Source organism: Gobio gobio (assembly GCF_949357685.1).
Source record: "Gobio gobio genome assembly, chromosome: 3".
Classification (NCBI taxonomy): domain Eukaryota; kingdom Metazoa; phylum Chordata; class Actinopteri; order Cypriniformes; family Gobionidae; genus Gobio; species Gobio gobio.
The window spans coordinates 15,137,763-15,162,785 of NC_137099.1; the positions used below are offsets into that span (position 1 = coordinate 15,137,763).

General features: G+C 37.3%; 1 protein-coding gene across 1 annotated transcript in view; it reads right to left on the reverse strand.

Annotated features, from left to right (window-relative positions):
- Window positions 1-25,023, reverse strand: part of sdk1b (sidekick cell adhesion molecule 1b) — a gene marked incomplete at its 3' end in the record, with an annotated part of 336,422 nt that overhangs the window by 104,650 nt on the left and 206,749 nt on the right. The window contains exons 7-14 of the mRNA XM_079811264.1: window positions 22,269-22,380; window positions 19,515-19,705; window positions 14,386-14,469; window positions 10,504-10,701; window positions 7,520-7,636; window positions 7,271-7,438; window positions 6,247-6,349; window positions 4,754-4,927 (exon numbers count right to left, since the gene is read on the reverse strand). Coding sequence (XP_079667390.1) covers window positions 4,754-4,927; window positions 6,247-6,349; window positions 7,271-7,438; window positions 7,520-7,636; window positions 10,504-10,701; window positions 14,386-14,469; window positions 19,515-19,705; window positions 22,269-22,380 — 1,147 coding nt within the window. The remainder of the gene's footprint in view (window positions 1-4,753; window positions 4,928-6,246; window positions 6,350-7,270; window positions 7,439-7,519; window positions 7,637-10,503; window positions 10,702-14,385; window positions 14,470-19,514; window positions 19,706-22,268; window positions 22,381-25,023) is intronic.

Genomic DNA, 25,023 nt, shown 5'->3' on the forward strand with positions numbered 1-25,023 from the left:
TACATAATATATGTGTGTGTACAGTGTTTAATTATTATGTATATATAAATAAACACACATATACGTGTATATATCTAAGATTTTTTAAATATATATATATATATATATATATATATATATATATATATATATATATATATATATATATATATATATATATACATACATACATACATGCAAATATTTCTTAAATATATACATGTATGTGTGTGTATTCAAATATACATAATAATTATACACAGTACACACACATATATTATGTAAACACAAACTTTTATTTTGGATGCGATTAATCGGGATTAATCAATTTGACAGCATTATCGTAAACATGAACAGTACCGTTCAAACGTTTAGGGTCAGTAAGATTTTAAATTCTCTCATGCTCATCAAGGCTGCATTTATTTGATCAAAAACACAGTAATTCAAAATCAGATTCAAATTCAAATCAATACACAATTTCCTTTGTGCAATTTATCCTAATACATTTTAATGATTAGTCTTTAAATGTTGCTCTTTCTCATGCAAAACTATTCTAGGACTTCAGATTTTTTTAGACAGCTTTCAAATTAAGTCAAGTCAAGTTTGAGGTATAATTCATGTCTGTTGCACAAACAGTGTAGGAAGAGTTACGTTTATTAGGGTTATGAGTTCAAATCCCTCACCCTAACTATCAGCAATAGTAATAGAGATGCTAGACTTAAATAGCATAAACTGCCTTTAGGCTAATATGTTCAAATACATGTAAGTCACTTTGTAGATTTGTGTCTTTGTTGCAGTTTGCACTTTCAAACCTGTGCTTCTGGGGTTCCGTGGAGGACAAATGGTGGGTAGATAGAAGCATTATCACTCAAAAGAAAAACTTCTGCAAGCAAAAAGCATTCTTCATGGCTGCAAGGGGTTTGTGGGATCTTAAAAAGATCTGGGTATAAAAAGATTCTTTGACAAAAAGTATGTTTTTTTTTGTTACCAAGTAGAATTTTTAATTTCCATTTCTTGTGTTAAAAGAGTTAATGAATCACAAAAATAATAAAAACTGTTGGCTTAAAAAAACATTGTGTTAACAGCTAAAATACATCATTCAATCACAAATACTGTAATATTAAAAGGGTCATGAACTGGCTTTTTAAAAAATGTTATACTGTTGTCTGAGGTCAACTTATGACTTTCGTGTGGTTTTTACATTCAAAAACATCATAATGAATTAATAATAGGCTATTTTCTGCCCTGGTTTTGAGGCTCTCTCAAGAAACGATCGGTTTTGATGGGCGTTCCGCACTGAAGACTTAGAAGTAAACGCCCAGAGCTAGAATTGGATAAGATTTGCACATTTAATGAGCTTCTGCTCCCCTGTTAGTATATGTGGGAATTGTTTTGAAAGCGTGTGGGGAAACGGCAACTGGAATGAATCTACGGCTCGCAAAATGTATTTATCAAACAAACACAATGATTTATCTCTCATCCACCCGCGATTGATTGGAATGTTTTTTTTTTATTACTTGGCCCGCCCGATCGGTGAATATAACTGTAAACCGTACACACACTCACACATGCGCACCCTTCAAGTCAAGAGAGTGAACAACGCACATCAAGAAAGGAATGTTATTTCATTATTTAAGATAAAAAACACAAAGCACATAAAAACACATAGCCCCGGGACGTTGGGCTTTGCGAGCACTGGCCCATACATGTCCGAGTCTGATCTCGAATCGCAATGAACCAACAACACCACAAATAAAGGATTCATCAGCCTTTGACAGCGTGCTAAGGTATGTTCAGTTAGACATGTACACATAATCAATACGATCTGTAACTCACATAAGTGTGGTGCTTCATTCATTCATGTAATCTCATCCTGTCTGCAAATACAGTCTCTTGTTTACAAACGAATCCGTGGTGAAATGAAAGAACAGACGCACAAGGTCTTCCCCACATGAGCTGGATATTCATTAAAAATAAAGTTCACCCATGCATTCATAATATTGGAATCCGAATGAAGCTTATGTGGTATTTTTATTGCTTAAACGTTCGATGCGGTTTAGCTCTATGCAGACCTATATCATCTCAGGCACGAGTCGATGGGCGTGGCTACAGAATCAGGAGTTGTTCTTTTTCTGTTGAGGCGCTGTTTCACCACACGATGACGTCTGAAATCGATCGTTTGCTGGGCCTGGTGTCAATAAAAGCTTTTCTTTGTCTAACAAGGAAGTTTTCTGCTCGGAAACTTACAGGATATTATTATATTAACATGACCTTTTATATATCAAACGCTCTAGAGAAAGTTGATTTCTCAATTCATGACCCCTTTAAAGGAATAGTGATACAAAATTCAACATTCTGTCTTCATTTACTACCCCTCATGTCATTCCTAGCCTGTATTATTTTATATATTGCATGGAACACAATAGAAGATATTTTGAATAATGTGAGATACTTTTTATGTGCTTTTTTGGTTATTTTTGGAGCATGTACTGTAAAAGAGCAGCATGGACATCTTTTGTTTTTCCACAAAATGTAGTAAATCATGAGGAACAAAATGAGGTTGGGTAAATTATGACAGAAGTTTCATTTTTGTGTGAACTAAGCCTTTAACATTACTTTCCACTATGTTACACGATCAAAAGTTCCACTGTTTCTTCAACAACATTACATTTATGAAAACTACATTACAATATCACATAATGCAATTATGTCCTTTGCAGATGCTTGTAATATGTGTATAAGAGCTTTTTGCCCATCTGTCACAGCAGCCTAAATATGCAATAACATCTAATATTGTTTAAAGCAAGGAACTGCTCAGCCATCGTCTAACATTTGGTAATAAGAGGACCTGTCCACTGCATGAGATTAACTTGAACGCCTGTGAAATCACATTAGCATGTGAAGCATTGCCTCTCCTTCAACCGTCTGATGAGTTTTCTTTCAACAGAGTTTGCAGGCTGTAATATTAAAGGTAGGAGTGTATTGTGGTGCTCTGTTATCTTAATGCGACTGTCAAAGGTATTATTGTAATTATTCAAATCGCATGTGTTTTCAATTTGTATCTCATAATTTAAATGTCAGCTGTTAGGAGTCTTTTTCTAAAGTCTGCCGAAACACGTTTTTTCTCTCAAACTAGCGTGTCTTAAATTAAATATTGCTTTATTATGAGTTCCGTTAAGTAGTACTAAAGGAATAGCGTTATAGTGCAGTGCTGTGAGCACATTTGTAAATCACAGTTTATTAGAGTTATGTTTTGTATGATTGATGATTTGTAATATTTCAAAGTTGAGCTGTGATTTGATTTCGCAAGCTGCACAATTTTTTTGGATATAAAGAATTTCGGTCACACTTTAGATTATAGTCCAATTCTCACCATTAGCTATTACTTTTGCCTCAATAAACTCCTAATTACTGCTTATTAATAGTTAGCAAGGTAGTTGTTAAGTTTAGGTACTGGGTAGGATTAAGGGATGTAAAATATGGTCATGCAGAATAAGGCATTAATATGTGCTTTATAGATACTAAAAAACAGCAAATATCATAGTAATATGCATGCTAATAAGCAACTAGTTAATAGTGAGAATTGGACCCTAAACTAAAGCGTTACCATAATTTCTTATAAGCACAAAATTTAAGCTTGTAGGTTGATTTCCCTGAAAAGTAGCAACACGGCAGCATTTGGCTCAACCAATGGCATGGGGCTATCTGCTTGGCTGACTAATGACAGATGGGGGAGTCATCCTAATATGGTGAACAATTTTTTTTTATAATCAATGTTGAAAACTATGGAAAAGATAACTGTGACTTTTTTTCCCTCACAATTGCGGGTTTACATTTTTTAGATATAAACTCACAATTGCGAGTTATAAAGTCAGAATTGTGAGATATAAACTCACAATTCTGACTTTATAATTCCCAATTGTGTTATAAAGTCAGAATTGCGTGATATAAAGTAGCAGTTGCGTGTTATAAAATCAGAATTGTGAGATATAAAGTCAGAATTTTGAGATGGTCTGTTCTTCCCTATTGTGATGTATATCCAAGTGAAAGGAAAAATATATGACAGGACTTGATTTTTTCCATTGGGAATTGATTGGATCGTTTGCTATTGCAGCGATCTCATGTTCTTACTGACTCCAAACCTTTGAACGGTACTGTACATGCAAGGCTTTTGACACAAAAGACATGTTTTTAGACTTTGGGTTTGTATCTTTCTGATTGTGAATAATATTTTCAAACGCATCCAATTAAACAAGCTGTCATTTGTGTTTCTCAGTGCATTTCATCTACTTCAAAGATCGATGATATTTCCTCTGCATCCATCCATATGACAATCCGTGGGAGTACAACATCCAGCCATCTAGAAGCAGTAATTATTATCTAAGCACGTGTATGTGTGTGTGTTTAATTAGTTCCTGATGCCACAGAAATATAGCAACACTGGCTAGTCGTCAAAGGAGATGATCTTGGCCTTGGGCACCAGGCCTATCTTCCATTTTCCCTTTATCTTCCTCCCGCCACACACACACACACGCACACACACACACTCACACAATCACAGCTGCTCCATCCTCTGTCCTATCATTACAGCCCATTTTTGGATGGTTCTCTTGGCTTCAGAGCCGCAGCTGGGATCCAAGCATCTTCCTCCTACAATAGCACTCCAATAAGTAATGAGTGCACATGTACTGTACAAGTGTAGTCGCTTCTGAGCGTTTCGTATCGAACTTGCATGTTGCCGAGGATCTGTGTGCATGTGTCTATTTCCGCTTACATGACTTCCAGTCGGGCGGTTTTCGAGTCATTTCCAGCTGGTGAGCTGACCCTGCAGGTGTAATCTCCGATGTCTCCGGACCACGTCTGGCTGATGTGGAGTGAACCTTCCTTCATTGACACTCGCCCACCAGTCGACACGCTTAACGGCTTGGTTCCTTTATTCCATGTATATCTGAGGAAAATAAGACTCATGATGACTCATAATCCACCAAAAATATCACACTCCAAAGACCTGCAGAAAACACACTTTGCCTCCTGAAACAGAACAACTGTGATTGTGCCATATGTGCTTGATAATGACCTAAACAAGGTGGATAAAGACTATATAATATGGTAAAAACAGGGTAAACTGTCTTTATAAAGAAATAAACAGAAACATTTAAATATTACAGTTTAGAAGTTGTCTATTTGAACATATTTAAAAATGTAATTCATTCCTGTGATGCAAAGCTGAATTTTTCAGCATCATTCCTCCAGTCTTCAGTGTCACAAGATCCTTCAGAAATCATTCTAATATGCTGATTTGCTGCTCAAAAACAGTTATTATTATGATCAATTTTGAAATCAGTTGTGCTGCTCAATATTTTTGTGGAAACTGTGATTCTTTTTTCAGGATTCTTTGATGAATAAAAAAATTCAAAAGAACCGCATTTATTGGACATACGTTCACTTTTGATCAATTTAATGCATCCATGATCATTATTAATTTCTTTAGAAAGTAAAACAATAAATAAACTGCCCCCGGACCTTTAAATGGTAGTGTTTGCTTAAAGCAAGATCAATTTACGTGAGTTATTAAAACTAAAATATTGTGAATATTTGCCAGGGCCATTGTCATGTGGTTTCTAGGGTGTTCTGGATTGTTGCTAGGTTGCTGCTTACTTTTTTTATTCAGTCATGTGACCTATTTTCGATGTGCATCTACTGTAGAAATATATTTAGCATTTCCATCATAGTTTATCCACCTCAAGTACACCTTCAGATAGCTTAGAAAGTACTCAAGTGGCATGATTTAAGCTATCATTCGTGTTTGTAGCACCAGTGGAGAGGAACAAGTTATGTTAGAGGTCTTGAGTAACAGTGAACGTGATTTCACCAAGTACAACATGTTCTTGGATCAACGTCTTTCTTGATTTTGGAACAACATTCCAATCAACCAATCAGATTTGAGGAACAAGTTTACAGTTTATGTAAGTTTAGGCTTACAACCAGGGTTAGGTGCTTCTGCATTAGTGTTATTCACCTATCATTTCCCTCTGATTTTAGGGATAACTTATGGGTAGGGATAGGATTAGGACTACATTTTCAGGCAGTAATGTTGTTCCAGGATCAACAAAATATGTTGACCAAGGATCAATGAGTAACAGCAAGAGTAACACTTGACTTCGCTAATTAGCCAACGCCAATGTAGACTTATCAGAGCTTCAAAGTTTTTGAAATTGAAATGTTCAAAACATATTTCACAACATGCATATCATCTCAAGCTCTGACCTGACGGTGACTCTGGGGTCGTGGGTTGCCGCGCAGTTCAGCACAGCGGTAGTTCCCTTAATGACACGCTGATCCTCAGGGGGTGTTGAAATGAAGGTTCGACCTGATTAATAAAATGCAGTTTAGGACAAAATCACGCTACAGTTTAATCATTACCAACATCATTATTCACAGTTCTTTTAACCCTATTAGGTAATTCCCACTGACAGCTTCATTAGCTACACAGAATAAAATTTACAAAGCATGAACGTTTGAATATTCACACTGCGTCTCAATGAACATATAGTATGGCTAAGCAAATGAACAAATTCTCTCACACACATTACCCACTGGGTCCAATTGACTTGATTAAAGCTAATGCATGTAATATTTTTTAACATTAAAAAGCTATCTTCCAGTTTAATGCGCACTGACAACTAGAAGTCAGCCATTTGTAGGTTGCAAACACCGTCACTGTACGGCCCGACATGTCAACTTCCAACTCAACCAATGGTGTGAGTTTGGGGCGGGACTATCTTTTCGTCTGAACAATGTAGACGAGGGTAGTTTTTCTGAAATTCCATTTGGCGCTGCCAACAGTGCATAAATTACATGCTGCAGTTTTAATCTGAAAGACTTCATGCCTTCCTTTTAAGTGGCCAATCCGCAAACAGCATTATTTAGGCTGGATGTCAAAAATGCTCTTAGACACTTCCACGCACCCACGCTCAAGCGTAAACCTACATCAGCATCATTAAGCATGCACAGCAAGATAAACCGAGGCCTTGGGATTTAAGGATGACACTATTCCGGTGTGAAATTACTGCAAAAGACTTAACATTTCACAAAAACTGTGCTCTGCTATGCCTTTACAATCAGCCTAGCTAATGAATGCCACTATTAAGCCAAACAATGACTGCTGATAAAAGGCATGTTTGGAAATTGTCTGCAATCCTGTCGGTGCTGAATATCAAATACGCTAAATTTGTTTGTCCTTTCAAGTCATTAAAAACAACATATTATTCACACTATTACAGTTTCATACTCAAGACTGTCAGGGCCACGGTGGCGTTGACCAGTCCCTCAGAGTTAGACGCCAAACATGTGTAGTTCCCTGCATCGCTCAGCATTATGGGTAGTATCTGTAAGCCTCCAGACTCCAGCAGAGTGAAACGAGGCATCTGCACCGATCCGCTCGCTAACACCTGAGAACCTGCAAGAATCACAGGGGTTGGTCACGAAACTGCTGAAATGTTTAACGTGTAATGGTGTAAATTAATGTAATCTTACGTACCTTTCCTCCAAACAATGGCAGGTTTGGGGGCACCATATATCTCACAGGTGAAGACAGCTGACGTTCCGTCAGTTACAGTGGTGTCAGAAGGGGGCGTGGTGAAAGATGGTGTCACACCTATCATGAAAACAAGCGAGTCAGAAATCCAAATAAGTATTTTGGACACTTAAAAGTCCCTGTAAAGGCAATTCTGAGATTTGTTTCTAAACGCATTATACATGTTAGAAATGTATTGCTGAAACGCAAAGACTGTGAACTGTGTAGTACTGAATTGTGGAGACTGTTAAACAGTTTTTCACCATTTCTGTGTCATTTTCTGGATTTTTTGGGCAGGGCTAACATGGTGGCTTGATGATGCACTGGAGCCACTGAGCCTGGCCCCTCCCCTAACACCATCATAACTGTCGATGACGCACTGGAGCCACTGAGCCTTAGCCTGACAAGCCAGACCCACATAAAGATGTTGGGTCTGGCAACACACCATTGACAGGGCTCAATCCGAGGGGCGGGATAAACGGTTGACTTTCAAATTCCCTCTGCACATAATAGGATATCGCTACAACCCAACCAGAGCAACGAAGAAGGCGACATAGTCAGAGCGATGGAAATTAGTCCATGGGGGAGTGTTCCGCGTATGGTGTGTTGTGGAAAAGTTTGATGGAGAGATTCCTGTAAGCCAACAAATGTTATGGTAATGGGGCCCAACGACTGTTGCCGCTTTTGCCAAAAGAATATGAGAATGCAGGCGTGCCTTTTGCAGGGAATGCATGCAGATTCGTCGCAACTCTGCCGTCAATATGTTAAGCCTGCCCACCAACTCTATACACAATGTGATTGGCCCGACTAGAGTTTGTTTTTTCAAGCTCGCAAGCCAACGGAGAGTTGCTAGATGACCCTGGCTGCAAATTACATTTGCTGCTGCTAGGGTGCATCTAGATTTCTAGGCTAACTGAGCCCCTCCCCTAACACTATCATCACGAGCACTTTCGCATCAGTTCGCCGCTCAATTGCGAGTTACTGTCAGTACCGTTAGTTACTACAACCAACAGTTTGCTAGCTAGTTATGCCTTCGTCATATAAATGCATATTACCTGGTTGCGATAACTTACACAACAGCTTACAAAACTAAAATGATGATATCAAGAAGAGGTGGATTAAGTCTTTGAAGAGGCAGCTTGATGGAGAGCTGAGTATCACCACCAACAACTGCCTCTGCAGTGACTTTACACCTGATAGTTCTATAAACTTTCATCAGAGACAACTGGGATTCACTGATAATCTGCTGCAGAATGGGGCCGAACCGACCTCTTCATCCTTCCGTCCCGCCGACATCTGGTACCATCATGAGCAGTACGTGCCCACCAATGAGTGTTGTCTAGTGGGCTCACAGCAGCATTTCCGCGAGTGGGCGTGGTTTTAGCGCAGACAGCAGAATGCTGCTTATTTTTTTCAAGATTTTGATAAGCTATTTTATTTACTTGGTGTTTTTTTATCATTTAAATTTGGCTTGGTGGTTAATAACACATTTTTCTGTGGCGTGACAAACTCAGAACACTTATTCAATTTTGACTTTACAGGGACTTTAAAAATAATTTAGGTTTTAAATGATAACACAATAGATATAGTGTTCAAACTTATGTTAATCCAAATTGTCCTTCGGTGTGACAAATTGATTTTTCAAACAAACTAAATTAATATGAGCTGTAATGTGAAAAAACAAAAAATCTTTTATAATTATTGGGAAAAAAGCAGACCACAATTTAATATAGTCTTAGATGTCACCTACTCTAACATACAGTATCTTTAGATGCCACAAAATTATTTATTTACACTTAAAAATGCTATCTGTGTGACAATTAGTTACAATACCATTCAAAAGTTTGGGGTCAGTAATATATATATTTTTTTAAAGAAACCAAGGATGCATTCAAACTGATAAAAGACAGTAAAGACTTTTACATTGCTAGGGGGGAAAAATCCTATAAAAATATATGCTGTTCTTTTGAATGTTCTATTATTAAAAGAACACCCCCCCCCAAACATTTTTTTATCACGTTTCCACAAAAAAACGTAAATTTCACAATATTACTGTTTTACAGTTTTATCGAATAAATGAGAGAGCATGAGAGTCTTTTGTACTGACCTTAAACTTTTGAATGCTCAAGCATTATTTGTTTGCAGATGGTTGGTTTCATATTTTGATATTTAATTAAATGAAATTCATACATTTTATGTGAGAGTTTTCAAGCAACCGGGGTCACTGCTTATACGTACATGTAGTATTTGGAGTCAACAAACTGCAGCTATAAATATCACACCACCACTATTATAACATTCATTTATTCAACTTATTCACTTGTTAATTATTTACATGATGAATGTACCTAACTTTAAAACTCTCAAACTAAATAAAAAATGGTGTGAATTGAAATAAAACATGAGAGCAAAAGAGAGATGAGGATGACTAAGCAGGAGAGAGCTGGAGGTGTTGATTAAGTGCGGTGTGTGTGTGTATGTGTGTGTGTTAAGGGTTGATCTCTCAGTAGACACTGATTAATTACACAGATCAATAGGGGTCTCTGAACTCCCTGATCAATTCACAACTGAGAGGAAAAGAGAGCGAGATCACTGACTTTTAAAACATCCATGGCTCTATTTATGCATCATCCTCCCATTAGCTTGAAGCAATGATTCACTCAAAAAAAATGAAAATCCTGTCATCATTTACCCACCCTCATGTTGTTCCAAAACCATATGACTTTCCTTTTCTCATGAACAAAAATAAGATTTTGAAGAATTTCTTGTGTTCACACAATGAAAGCATATTGTAACTAGGGGCTCTCAAGCTCCAAAAAAGCACAACAATAAATGTGAAATATCTATCAAAAGACAATCAGTGATATGGGTTTGTGGAATAACATGCGGGTGAGTAGATGGCAGAATTGCATTTTTGGGTGAAATGTTCCAATAACCATTCATCTTACTTGTGACGACCAAGTTGGTATGTGCCTGGATTTCTCCGGCCATGTTTTCAGCGAAGCACTGGAATATTCCGGCATCGTCCGGCTGAATTCTCCGTACTTGCAGAACCATTGAAGAAGAGGTAAGCTTGTATCGAGGGTTGTTCAGTGTGGAGAGGGGGACGGCATTTTTGAACCACTCCAGCTTCGGTGTGGGAATCCCTGAATAATACATAAAGCATCACAAGGTATTTCAGCAGATTCTATAGTGATTCTATAATTGGAGATACATTTTGCATTTCAAAAAGTTAAAGGTGCCCTTGAATGGAAAACTGTATTTACCTTGGCATAGTTGAATAATGACAGTTCTGTACATGGAACTAACATACAATGAGCCTCACGCACCATTGTTTCCTCCTTCATGTGTAAATCTTGTGCTTGGAAAAGACCACTGAAAAACGGGCGAATTCCAACATAACACCGACTGTGACGTAACAGTTGGGATAATTAATATTTACGCCTCCCCAAATTTGCATGTAGCCCACCAGCCCCTGTTCAAGGCCAGGCAGTGTTAACGTGGACCTGCGCGGCCGAATCATCAGAAGTTCTGCAGGTATTGTGAAGATGAGGACAATATAGTGAAAACGGCAGATCATGGATATAAATGTTATGTTCCAGGCTGGGCAGGGGATGTGAGCACTTTTCATACCCTTCCCACAGAATAGAACTGTCAACAGGCATGGTTGATGTTTATCTATAACAGGATACCGCAACAATTTAATTCAAAGTTGTTAGTTTGCTCTGACTAAAAATGTTCATTGACGACTTTTTTTTCATGATTAAGACAAGACGAGATGACACAAACGTCCTTAAACGATTATTGTGACTATTTAAACATGCAATATCGTTGACGGAAAAAGACGAGACTAAAATGTAGCTTAAAAAATAAAAACTTGAACAAAAAGCACTCGAGGGGAAAAAGAGGAGCATTAGAGTGCCAGATTTCAGTTATTTAAATCCCCCAATCAGATCTTATCTGTTACGTATCCTATCCGGTGTTTTACTTAAAATGTGCAATCTGGCAACCATGTGCATGCAAGCTTGTGCTGTTTGTGATTGTGTTTGCTGAATAACTGCACTTTTGTGAGCTACAGAAAAGAGCCAATCAGAGCAGAGCTCAATATTATTATTCATGACCCTTCCAAATAAGGCAAAAACAGACCATTTCATTCTAGGGACCAATCCTAGGGTTGTAAATGGACATCTAAAACCGTATCTGGAGTATTTTTGCCCTTACCAAAGCAACATACCTTCTATGTAGATATCAGAGAACAGTTTAAAATAGTGTATCAATGCATTCTAGGGCACCTTTAAGAAAAAAAAAAAAAACTTTCACTAACATAGTTTGACGGTAACAGAAATGACAATTTAAAACGTCTTAGCCAAAAACTCCACTTGCTAGCATAAATGCTAGAGCACATGGCACTAATGAAATCACGATTAAAAAAACTTTTAGACAACCCACTGTGTGATCAGTGATAAATTCTGCTTTCCTTTTGATATTGTGGTACTCTTAGTGTAAGAACTTTTTAGATTAAAATATTTTCTGAGCGAGAGCACACATACCTTTCAGTGCTTCAGATCTTATCAGTGAGGCAAAGTGACATAATTTCCTGTATCTTACATAGAAGTGGGAGATAATTTCACCAATTTAAAGGCAAAGTACGGTACGGTAACAGAATTTACGCAAGATTTTTGGACACATTTTTATAAGATAAATGTTATTTTATCTTACTATTTAACTATTTAATATGGGAGAATTAGGAAAATGACTATTTAGGGCTTTTAGAAATAAAAGATATGAAATATTACCAAAAGAAAAGTAAAATAAAATATTTTGATTACACAATTGACTAATTCAGACAACAAGAAATCATGATTTTCAGCTACATAAGACACTTTTTATTTTATAATAAAAAGAACATATTATATTGTTATGGCCTGTAACATATTGTGATCCATGACAACGAATAACACATCATTAAAATAATAAAAAATATAGGCATTTAAAAAAGCAGATATAAATAATAACTTTAAACACCAAATGTACCTGCAGTTATATATATATATATATATATATATATATATATATATATATATATATATATATGGGTACACACACACACACACACACACACACACACACACTACTGGTCACACTACTGTTTTTTATTGTAATATTTCACAATATTACAGTTTTTACTGTATTTTTTTATTTAAAATACTTGGTGAGCATAAGAGACTTCTTTCAAAAAAAAAAAAAAAAAAAGATTTCATTCCAACCTTATATACACCAAATTTGTAAGGGGTAAATTTACACATATGACATCTGGTAGATGAGAAAAGTATTACCAAAGAAGACACACACACCCACACACACACACACACAGTTTGATTTATCACAAAGTTAATGTTTTCATCAATAGACCTTCATCAGGGCACACTTTGGTTTAATTAATGAAAATTTAATCTAATAAATTGGCTTTGATTGATTAAACTTCCAATAAAATTTTGACATGCTTCACCGACAAAAAAGGGGAAGATTTGGAGAGGAGGATAAGTGAGGGAGATCAAGAGAGAGGGAGCGAGAAATCAAGAAGCGAGCGCGAAAATGAATAAAACGCCAATTATATGTATTAGCAATAATTGTAAATTAAGTTCCTCTGAAGGAACTCATGATATGCTCATCATGATATGCAAATTAAAGAATATATCATGGATAAATCCTGCAGCTCAACACTTTAAAAGGTCAAATAGCGTGAATCCGCTCCACCCCGCCTCCTATGGAGGAGTCTCAGCGTCGATAGTCGTGTCACACCCACGGGATGCAAGACAAGGATGTTAAAATAAGACTGTCAAAAACAAGCTCGCTGTAATTAAATTTCTGACAGTTTATGACAAAGTGCGCACAAACTCAGCTTCACACCCTTACAGAAGTGCAAAAAGAACGAGTCGAGATTCTCAGCAAGTGTAAATTGCAGAGGTACAAAAAAAAAGGAAAAAAAAGAGGAAAAAGTCTCAGTAGTTTTCAAAAGTTTCATGAAGGAGAAACTGTCCAGATTTCCGTTAAATAAAGGAGAAAAATATTACGAAAGAAAAAGGGGGAGAAGAAAGAACCGTTTGAGGTCTCTCTTTATGAATTTTTCCTTGTTAGAAGTCATGAAAAGTTTAACTTTTAGACACTTGGCACTTTGTTGCTGAAATGTAGGTCAGATTTACGCAGCTTGTTAAAAGGATTTTCTACTTGGATTCTACCCCTCCATTGCCCTGTGAGTCAATGATATACCTAATGTCTTTTAGCTAGATCCTAACGTAGTCTGAACACTGACGCCAATTAACAGCTAATACCATTAGCGTCTCGTTCGCCTTTTCTAATGTACTTGACCGCTTATCCCAAATCACTTATTTAGTCGATTAAATAAAGATGAATTCAAATAATGCGGTGCGCTTGCATGGCGAAAAGGTCACATTTGGGAGGCGACAAACGGGTATGATAAAAGCAGGTTGACTTAGCACATGACATTCTTACAGCATGAACATGCTATAACATTGTGCAGAAATTGGAACATTATGCTTTTAAAAAGATACTTTCAGATTATACATGGGATTGACAAGTAGTGCGCTGGAAGTTAAGTGGGTTTTTTTGTTCCAGTGCTGGCAGTTTTTTATACTCCTGACAATGAAAGATTATCGTTTCCTGCAGGGGACTGATTATAAAACAGCAGAATATGTAGGACATGTATTATATGACTCTAAAGTTGTCAAATTCAGAGGTGCTGCAGTAATTTGATAGATGCAACACAGCTGTCTGTCTCTAGAAGGGGCGGGGCAGTGGGCGGAGCTTACCTTTGGCCTGACACTGAAGCTCCACAGTTTTCTCAACTTCCGTTATCACCGACCTCTTTGGTTTTGACGTGAAGTACGGGGACTCTGTGTTCATGCAAACATACACACACACACACACACACACAAGCTTGTAAGTACAAACATCATCTTAAGATTTTCTGAAGAAAAGGATGCAAAAAGTGTAAAACTCTTCACCCTTTTGAAATGTTGTTATGAGGTTAATCCGTTCTAGGTAGTTTCTAATGTGTTCTAAGTGGTTGATTCGATCAGTGTTTCCCAACCACTGGTTGTCCGAGATACTTCAAAATAATCCAAAACAGACATAAAGTCTTTTGCAGAAGTACAATCAGAATCAACGTGTATGTTAAAGTCACCTAGCATCATGATTCTATCATGCTGGGCACAGGCAAGAGTGAGAAGTTGAGTCAATTCAGAGAGAAGATTTATATTATATCTAGGGGGTCTATAAATCAACATAATCATAATTGGAGCGGGACCAGCAAGTTTAAGTGATAGACATTCATCAAGAACGTCCTTTTTAGTCACTTTATAATTGTTCTTAAAGATCACAGCCAGACCACCACCTCTGCCACAAAGTCTAGGTTTTGTCAGGTAACTATATCCAGGAGGGGTTAAAGGGATAGTTCACCCAAAAATGAAAATTAGCCCATAATTTACTCATCCTCAAGTCATCCTAGGTGTATATGACATTCTTCTTTCAGACGAATAAAATCGGAGTTATATTACAAAAGTCCAGGCTAATCCAAGCATTAGAATTGCAGTAATAGTGGCTCTGTTTTTGAAGTCCATAAAAAGTGCATCTACCCATCAAATAACTGCTCCACGCGGCTCTGGGGTGTTAATAAAGGCCTTCTGAAGCGAATCGATGCATTTGTGTAAGAAAAATATCCATATTTAAAACTTTATCACGTAAACTTTCGACCGACCGCCTTCCCTGTTCAATTTATGGAAAAATTGTTGAAAGTTCCCCTGCCGATCGAAAGACTAACGTGACCAGGTGCGCTCGTCATGACGTCACGTACGCATCTCGAGTTTCACTTTCAACATTCAACACTTTTCCACAGAAGGCGGTCGGCCGAAAGTTTACTTGATAAAGTTGAATATTTATGAATATGAATATTTTTCAAACGCAACGATTCGCTTCAGAAGGCCTTTATTAACACCCCGGTGCCGCGTGGAGCAGTTATTTGATGGAGAGATGCACTTTTTATGGACTTCAAAAACAGAGCCACTATTACTGCAATTCTAATGCTTGGATTAGCCTGGACTTTTGTAATATAACTCCGATTTTATTCGTCTGAAAGAAGAATGTCATAAACACCTAGCATGACTTGAGGGTGAGTAAATTATGGGCTAATTAAAATTTTTGGGTGAACTACCCCTTTAAAAGGTGCTGTTCAATGGAATCATCAGGCGTTTGCCAGGTTTCAGTCAAAAATACTGACGTGCCCTTTAAATAACACAAAAAATACAGTTTGTTATAGTTTTCAGTTATTGCCTCAAAATAGCAATGCGCCAACAATGCACCTGAACACACCTCGTTTTCAGACCAGCACGCACATGGGCGAACGAATGGGCGCAGGTGCATTTGCCATTTAAACAACGTGGCACTGGGCGTGAAAATGACAACTGCGTCGGGCTGAAACTAGCAAAAAACACTTGTGTTGCGCATTGTGCCGGGTGTATGATAGGCCCTTAATCTCAAGTTTCACATGAAATGTGAGTACTACTTTTAATATAATATCTAGTTTAAATATGCCATTGGAAGCAATGTATGTTTGTGCAATTTTGTTATATCTTTATGTAGTGGTGTACCATGGCATTTTTTACTTATCAAAACTGTGCTGTCGCAACAAAAAAAAAGGTTGGAAAACACTGGATTAGATGCTATGGGTGGTTGTTTAGGTATTTGTGGAAGAAATCATGTGTGGAGTACCTTATAACTGAGGGCTTAGATTTATATTTTTACCATTTAATACCAACCTGAGTGTGTTCTAGAGTTTGCTGACATAACGGTGGATATTCAAGAAGTGTATTATTTTTAGGTTACGATAAAAGAGTGAACATATGGATGTGTACATTCACTCAACTGCTGTACATGTAAAAAGCAAGATGTGCGCCCAGACTTTTCCCAGCAGTCTTTGGTGCCACACTTAACTCATTATAATAGTAAAAAGGTTTTATATATATGTATATATATAAAAAAGAAAACCCATTTATCCACTGCACTTTTATTTCCCCCTTTATTTATGACAGGAAGAGCAAGACTCCTGTTACTTTTTGACACGCCTGGCATTTGTTTTTTCTCTCTTTCTCTTTCTTGCCTTGTCTAACTCACTCCAAATGAAAGGAGACAAAGGACCTGTTAACTGTAATGCTGATAACAGCTTTTCACTTACCTAAGAATATCCAGAAATAAAAGAGGGGGGGGTTAAACAAACAACAACAACGGCAAAAAAAACGAACAGCATAATATCACAGCTTTTCAAATTCTTTCTTCTCTCTTTCCTCTCCTCCTTTTCGTTCTTCCCGAACAAATCAGCACTTATTCAGTCTCATTGTACGTTTATGCAGATCAGGATATACATATTCAGACTGGCGCCTGGATCGAATTCAACGGCAGAAACAATAAATATCTCCTCCGTCTCAACCTCTTTTCCACTGCTGGCTGCACTGACATGTTCACTTTATCTTTCTATAAAAGTCTCTCTGAGCCTCCAACAGCCCCAATTTATTCATCACTCCATTGGCTGCCTCATGCATATGCATGCCCCCCTTTCGCCCAATCATGTAAGGCGCACACCTGTCAGATAAGCTCATTGAAAGAATATTCGTTGCTGTTTCTAATAAGAGTGCGAGGTGAGGTATAAATATTCATAGCTCATCTTTTGGTGAGAATGATCTTGGGGCAGAGAGTAATATTTGTGTTTTTGGATCAAAGAGCAGGGATGTTAAGGAGGCTGAGGATGTTTAAGTCCACTGACCTTCTAAAAACATTGGAAACTGAGTTGTGATGCCCAGATAAAACGCCAATGACGTAACAAGGAATGAAGAAACCACTTGCTTTTGTGTGAATAAATGTGCATTGCGACCATTAGAACTCACTTTTACACATTTCTAAATGTATCCTTCCATTTACTGAGAGATACAAAGAAAACCAAACCCAAACTGTAACTCTATAGTAAATACATGTAGTTCACTTTACTACTAATATATTAATATATTACTATTAATATTCAAAACAATGCTTCATGAAGCTTTGGAGTGTATCGAACCACTGAATCGACTCGCTGATTCGATACGCTCCGAAGCTTCATGAAGCATTGTTTTGAAATCGGTTATCACTATATAAGTCGTTATTAAATTTTTTTTGCCGCACCAAAAATATTATCGTCGCTTTATAATATTAATATTGAACCACTGTACTCACATGGACTGATTTAAATCTGTTTTTAGTACATTAATGGATCTTGAGAGTGTAAATTGCTTTGGTCTCTATGGAGGCCTCACTTTGTGTTCCGAAGATGAACGGAGGTCTTACAGGTGTGGAACGGCATGAGGGTGAGTAATAAATGACATTGTTTTCATTTTTGGGTGAACCAACCCTTTAAATGTAATTACGTCACCTTAAAATAAAGCATCTACAACAGGGCTTGTGTGTCGCTAAAGGTTGCGTTTCAACTTCGGCTGCAACACACACTGATGTAGGCGTCTGTTGATGAAAATGTCACTGAGGCAGGTCTAATTGTGATTTTGGAAATCCAATGTATTTCTGATTTCAGACTGACATTTTCCACGCCCTCAGAAAGATTCCTTAATCATACCTATCCATCAAATGCTCCATCTGAGAACTTTCTCCACAGTGTAGGTCCCCTTAAACCCTTCAGTAAATCAGTTACTGGGCGATGTCACTTTATCTAATTAATATTCATGAGCAGAGAGGTGGGATATTCCCTCATTTAGGCATTTGCATGTATGGTGCTATCAAACTTGACTGTCATGTTTTCAGATGTTTAAGTGCACTTATTTTGGTCTGGTCAGCATAAATATGTCTTTGACTGTAGCTTGACTAATATCTAAAGGTTGTACTAAAATGTGCTCTAAATCTATGAAAAATGTGACCCTGGACCATAAAACCAGTCTTAAGTCGCACGGGTTATTTGTGGCAATAGCCAACAATACATTGTATGGATCAAAATTATCAATTTTTCTTTTATGCCATTGTTAGGATATTAAGTAAAGATCATGTTCCATGAAGATATTTTGTAAATGTCATACCGTAAATATATCACAAATGTATTATTAGTAGTATTTTTAGATTAATGTAAAAAAATTTACCCTTATGACTGGTTTTGTGGTTCAGGGTCACAGATGTATGAACAACTAAAATCACTCATAAATTGCTTGAGGATCTTATTGCACTTGCTTTCAGGCAAAAGAATATCTTATGAGAGAGTCAAAACGCTGTAAAAATGTGTGAAAACCCCCTATATGGAGATGGTTTGGGTGTGTTTTATGCAAATTACTAACTTCTAATGCACAAGGTCATTTAGAATATTTCAAATGTATTAGAACAAGGATAAGAACAAATTCATATACATATGACATTTTTTGTGAGACGTTCATTATATATATAAATAATCCACGCAAAAAAAACCCAGAATGAGACCCATTGACAGCTAATCAAAATCCATCTGACTAAATTGTCATGAGAACATGGCTACAGCAGGGTGCTCAGAATAAACAAAAGTTATTGTACATTGTGTGGATGGTAATATAGTTATCATTAAAGTTATTGTTATAGTTTTCATTTTTGGTGTAATGTTATCAATTTCTGCTGATTTGGCATATCTACAGTAATTGATACATTGGAAAACAGTAGACAGGAGCTGTACTTGACTAGAAATAGCAGCCAAGAGGCGTTAACGAAATGCCGCCAAGTGGGGTGACTTGAAACATGAAAAAAAATTGAGCTCACTGCAGTATTTAATTAAATGATATTCTTGAAATCAAATCCATCTGACAAACTCTTGCTCTCTAGGTCATTTCACTAACATAATACTTAACAAATCTGCCAGAACCTGCATGTAGCACACCAGTCGTCTTACCCAGCACAGAGAGGTACGCTCTGGCCTCTGTGCTCTTCTGACTGCTGTTTCTGAGAGCGGCCTCGCACACGTACAGACCCGCGTCCACTGAGGTGGGGTTACTGATGACCAGCCTGCGACCGAAAGAGTCCACTCCTGCTGTTAGTCTCACCCCATTACGCTTCCAGAACACCTGCAGCCTGTCAAGAGATCTGCTCCGCACACACACACACACACACACACACACACACACACAAAACACAGCACATTAACTGCCATACTGAAATTAATACTCATGCCAAGAATTATAAAGAGCACGGTAAGTTATGTGTATGCTAAATTGAAGCAAAAACTAATTTTAATGTTTCCAGCCAACTTTAGTGGGTTATATACAAATATATATATATATTGTGAAATTATTATTATTATTCAAACTGTTTTTTTTATTTTAATATATTTAAAAATGTAATTTATTTCTGTGATGCAAGGCTAATGCATCAAACTGAGAAAAAGTGACAGCAAAAATGTATAGGGCCCTATTTAAAGTCCTCGTGAAATCAAAATTGATCATATTTACTTTGTTAGCGCAAATTGCTAGTTTTGTGGTGAACAATCCATCCGTGCAAGTCAATCCGCATCAAAAAATTATTTGGCTTCGTAATCTTTAATCAAAATCTGAAAATGCTCCTCCCCTCTACATTGGTAGGCCTTTTTTGAAGCTAATAAACAGAGATGGCGAGGAGGTGCGTTTTCTGAATGAAACGCCTATGTTTCTATATCCAATCAGGTCACAGGGAGGAAAAAACAAACCACGCCCTCTGTTCTGCTCATTTAGTATTCCGTTTCTCTCGGAAATACGTCAAATCACTGAAATAAAGTCGGTTGCAACTTCCGGTTCACTGGGACTTTAATGATCTGAGCACATGGTCTGAAGCGCATGGTGCAGGTGCGCTTAGGGCGTGTCCAAATCCACTTTTGCTAGTTTAATGATGGAAAAAACGGTCGGCGCAACAGGCAACTGGTCCAAAAGGGTTGTACCTAGTTGTACCTTAATGAGCCATGGGTGTGTTTTGGGTGTAACATGCAATAAACCAATCAGAGTCTCATCTCCCATTCCCTTTAAAAGCCAGTTGCGCTTGCACCATGGTGGATTCGCCATTTACATGGCAGAATTTGCAAGCGGAAAGAATGAATGCTTCTCCTTTTATTTTTAATATTTAACACTGTTTGTGTGCTGCTGCGCATCCTTGTGTGTTGTAATAAGCAGAATGTACGTGTGTTGGGGACCCACCTATAGGCGCATATTACTAACGCGCCCTTTAAATAACACAAAAATACTGCGCTATTGACTTTAGATCAGGTTTTTGTTGGTCAATGGCTCAGTCATTTTCAGTTGCCTCAAAATAGCAACGCGCCAACAATGCGCCTGAACACACCTTGTTTTCAGACCAGCACACCCATGGGCGAACAGATGGGCGCGAGTGCTTTTGCTATTTAAACAACAATGTGCTGGACATGAAAATTATAACTGCGTCGGGCTGAAACTAGCAAAAAAGACTTGCTTGATAGGGCCCATAATGTTTAAAATATTTCAATTTCAATGAAATGCTGAATAAAATTTAATCTTTTGAACTTTCTATTCACCAAAGAATCCTGACAAAATGTATCATGGTTTCTAAAGAATTATTAAGCAGTTTTCAACATTGATCATAATAAGAAATGTTTCTTGAGCAGCAAATCATCATATTAGAATGATTTCTGAAGGATCATGTGACATTGAAGACTGGAGAATGATGCTGAAAATATGATGCATGAATAAATTACATTAAAGCTGCTGTCCTACAAAAATTATATAACGAGAATGTATAACATGAATCCATTTTCCGAACCGTGTTTTTGTCTTACCCTTAATCATTATGATACACTTATAATAAGTGTTTATATTGGGACTATTTCAGGCCAGACTGGTAGAAACCGCTGCGGAGGAGCACAGTCCCAGCGTGACTCGCCATACACATAAACATGGAGAAGTAGCTCCGGCTGCAATGTTCTTCCGCTAGACGCATGTAGTTCTGTTTATTAACCACTAGAGCTCAAAAAGTTACGGACTGCAGCTTAAAAATAGAAAAAGTTTCTTTTGAACTGTAATTTTATTTAACAATATTACTGTTTTTACTGCGTTTTCATCAAATAAATGCAGCCTTGGTGTGCAGAAGAGAGAAAAGAAGTATCAACTCCAAACTTTTGAATTGTAGTGTATATGCTAGTGTACTTAAATGTTAAAATCCACTAATAGAATATAAAAATAAACAAATAAAAATATTGATGACTCACTCTGCATTACACAATTTGTATTCAATCAAATGCTGTCTAGAATAAGAACCACCTTTAACCAACATGTAAGTGGCAAATCAAGGTTTGAGGCAAATTATGGCTGTGATGAAAGTCTATAGGCTAATTTAAAAAAGAGATAAGTCCTTTAATATTAATATGATGTTTACACCTACATTTCAACAGGAAATATATACAGCAATTTTATGGGGTCTTCAGTGTTAATGGTTTTGAAATAAAATGCTTAGCCAGCTTTATATGCATCTTAATACTTTAGTCAAAACTGATCAAAAGCAGAATTAGAGTTGAAATAAATGCATTACAGAGTCAAAGTCATTAAGTTTTATTCTAAGAAATGTGAAATGACAAATATAATCACAATTTTGACTGATGTAAATGACATCACCACAGCGATGGATAATAAAAACAATTTAACAATCCCACCTTGCATTAGCGATGCACTCAAGAGTAGCCTCACTCGCCCCAGCAACCACTGATGTGTTCTTAGGTGCAATCGCTATCACCGGGGCAACCAATTCAGCTGGGGCAATAATGTCTGAGATGGAGAAAGAGAAAAGAATGGTAAAAAGAGAGAGAGAAAGAGAGAGATGGCTGATTATTGGCACAATCAATCAGGTTAATAGACTGAGCATCACGGGGAAGATAAGGTTTTGTGATGAGGTGCTAAGTTTTTTTTTTCTTTCTTCTTCTTCTTCTTTTCATCCTCTCTCTGAATCAATTCGTTCTTTGAAAAATAATACATGCAGAGGAAAGTCAAATGACTATCCATGGTTGACAGATGATAGAGGAGGGAAAGAAAGAGCAGGAGATGAAGAAAGATAAGTAAGAGGTGAAAATGACATGTGATTGCATCTTTAAAGGAATAGTTCACCCAAAAATGAAAATTATGTCATTTATTCGTCCTCATGTCATTCCGTGCAATTACAATGAATGGGAACTGGAGCATTCAATCACAAAAAGGATGCAAAAGCACCATAGATATCATAAGAGCTGCACATATGTGATGTATTTCATAAAAGTATTATATATGAGTCATACACACAGTGTTTTCCTTGGCATATTTATGAGCAAACTAGCGATACTTGATTTATTAACTATTTGCTCTATTAAGATCCTATTCAGTTCCGAATCAGTTGATCCAGTTTATAGAACCAAAATCAATTCATGCACGAATCGGTTCTGGAGTTCAACTCACTGACTCAATGATTCGCTCGCATTGACTAAATAGAGGAGGAGATTATTTATGAATTTACATTTTGGTCTGATTTCTCACTTAGAGCTATCATATGGCTTGGAATATAATGTTTGAGTCATACAGTTTTATATTTGTATGATACTTTTAAAAGCATCATAAGAGTTATTCTAAATGAGTCATATGGTGTGTTCCTTGGCACATTCATGAGATAACTTGTAATGATTGATTCATAAGCTGATTGTTTTATTGAGATATTTTCAATAAATCAGTTGATCCAATTCACAGAGCAGATTTGAATTCATGCACGAATCAGTTCTTGAGTTCCTGACTCAGTGATTCGGTCGCATCGACTAAATGTAGGAGATTATTTATGAACGTATTTTTGGTCTGGTTTCGAGCTATCGCATGACTTTGTGAGACTTGGAATATAGCATTTGAGTCATACAGTTTTATACAGTACATCCGGAAAGTATTCACAGCGCTTTACTTTTTACACATTTTGTTATGTAAATTATAATAAATTCATTATAAATATTAAATTCATTATTTTCAAAATTCTACAAACAATAACCAATAATGACAATGTGAAAGAAGTTTGTTTGAAATCTTTGCAAAGCCTTAAGTCTTTTTGAGTATAATGCTATAAGCTTGGCAGTTTATTTTTGTGCAGTTTCTCCCATTATTCTTTGCAGGACCTCTCAAGCTCCATCAGGTTGGATGGGGAGTGTCGGACCACAGCCATTTTCCGATCTTGCAAGAGATGTTCAATCGGGTTCAACTCTGGGCCCTGGCTGGGTCACTCAAGAACATTCACAGAGTTGTCCCATAGCCACTCCTTTGTTATCTTGGCTGTGTGCTTAGGGTCGTTGTCCTTTTGGAAGATGAACCTTCTCCCCAGTCTGAGGTCCAGAGCGCTCTGGAGGAGGTTTTCATCAAGGATGTCTCTGTACATTGCTGCATTCATCTTTCCCTCGATCCTGACTAGTCTCCCAGTTCCTGCCTCTGAAAAACATCCCCACAGCATGATGCTGCCACCACCATGCTTCACTGTAGGGATGGTATTGGCCAGGAGATGAGCGGTGCCTGGTTTCCTCCAGACATGACGCTTGCCATTCAGGCTAAAGAGTTCAATCTTTGATTCATCAGACTAGAGAATTTAGTTTTCATGGTTTTAGAGTCCTTCAGGTGCCTTTTTGCAAACTCCAGACGGGCTGTCATGTGCTGTCTGGCCACTCTACCATACAGGCCTGATTGTTGGAGTGCTGCAGAGATGGTTGTTCTTCTGGAAGGTTCTCTTCTCTCCACAGAGAAACACTGGAGCTCTGTCAGAGTGACGTGTTCTTGGTCACCTCCCTGACTAAGGCCCTTCTCCCCTAAATCGCTCATTGGGACCGTCAATGCTGCAGATTTTTTTCTGTACCCTTCCCCAGATCTGTGCCTCGATACAGTCCTGCCTCAGAGGTCAACAGACAATTCCTTGGACTTCATGGCTTGGTTTGTGCTCTGACGTGCACTGTTAACTGTGGGACCTTATATAGACAGGTGTGTGCCTTTCCAAATCATGTCCAATCAATTGAATTTACCACAGGTGGACTCCAATCAAGTTGTAGAAACATCTCAGGGATGATCAGTGGAAACAGGATGCACCTGAGCTCAATTTTAAGTGTCATGGCAAAGGCTGTGAATACTTATGTTTGTAAGTAAAATCATGTATGTGATTTTTTTCATTTTTTATTTTTAATACATTTGCAAAGATTTCAAACAAACTTCTTTCACATTGTCATTATGGGGTATTGTTTGTCGAATTTTGAGGACAATAATGAATTTAATCATTTTTGGAATAAGGCTGTAACATAACAAAATGTGGAAAAAGTGAAGCGCTGTGAATACTTTCCTGATGCACTGTACTTTCATGGTACTTTTAAAAGCACCATAAAAGAGTTATACAGTCATACAGTATATTCCTTGGCACAGTCATGAGAG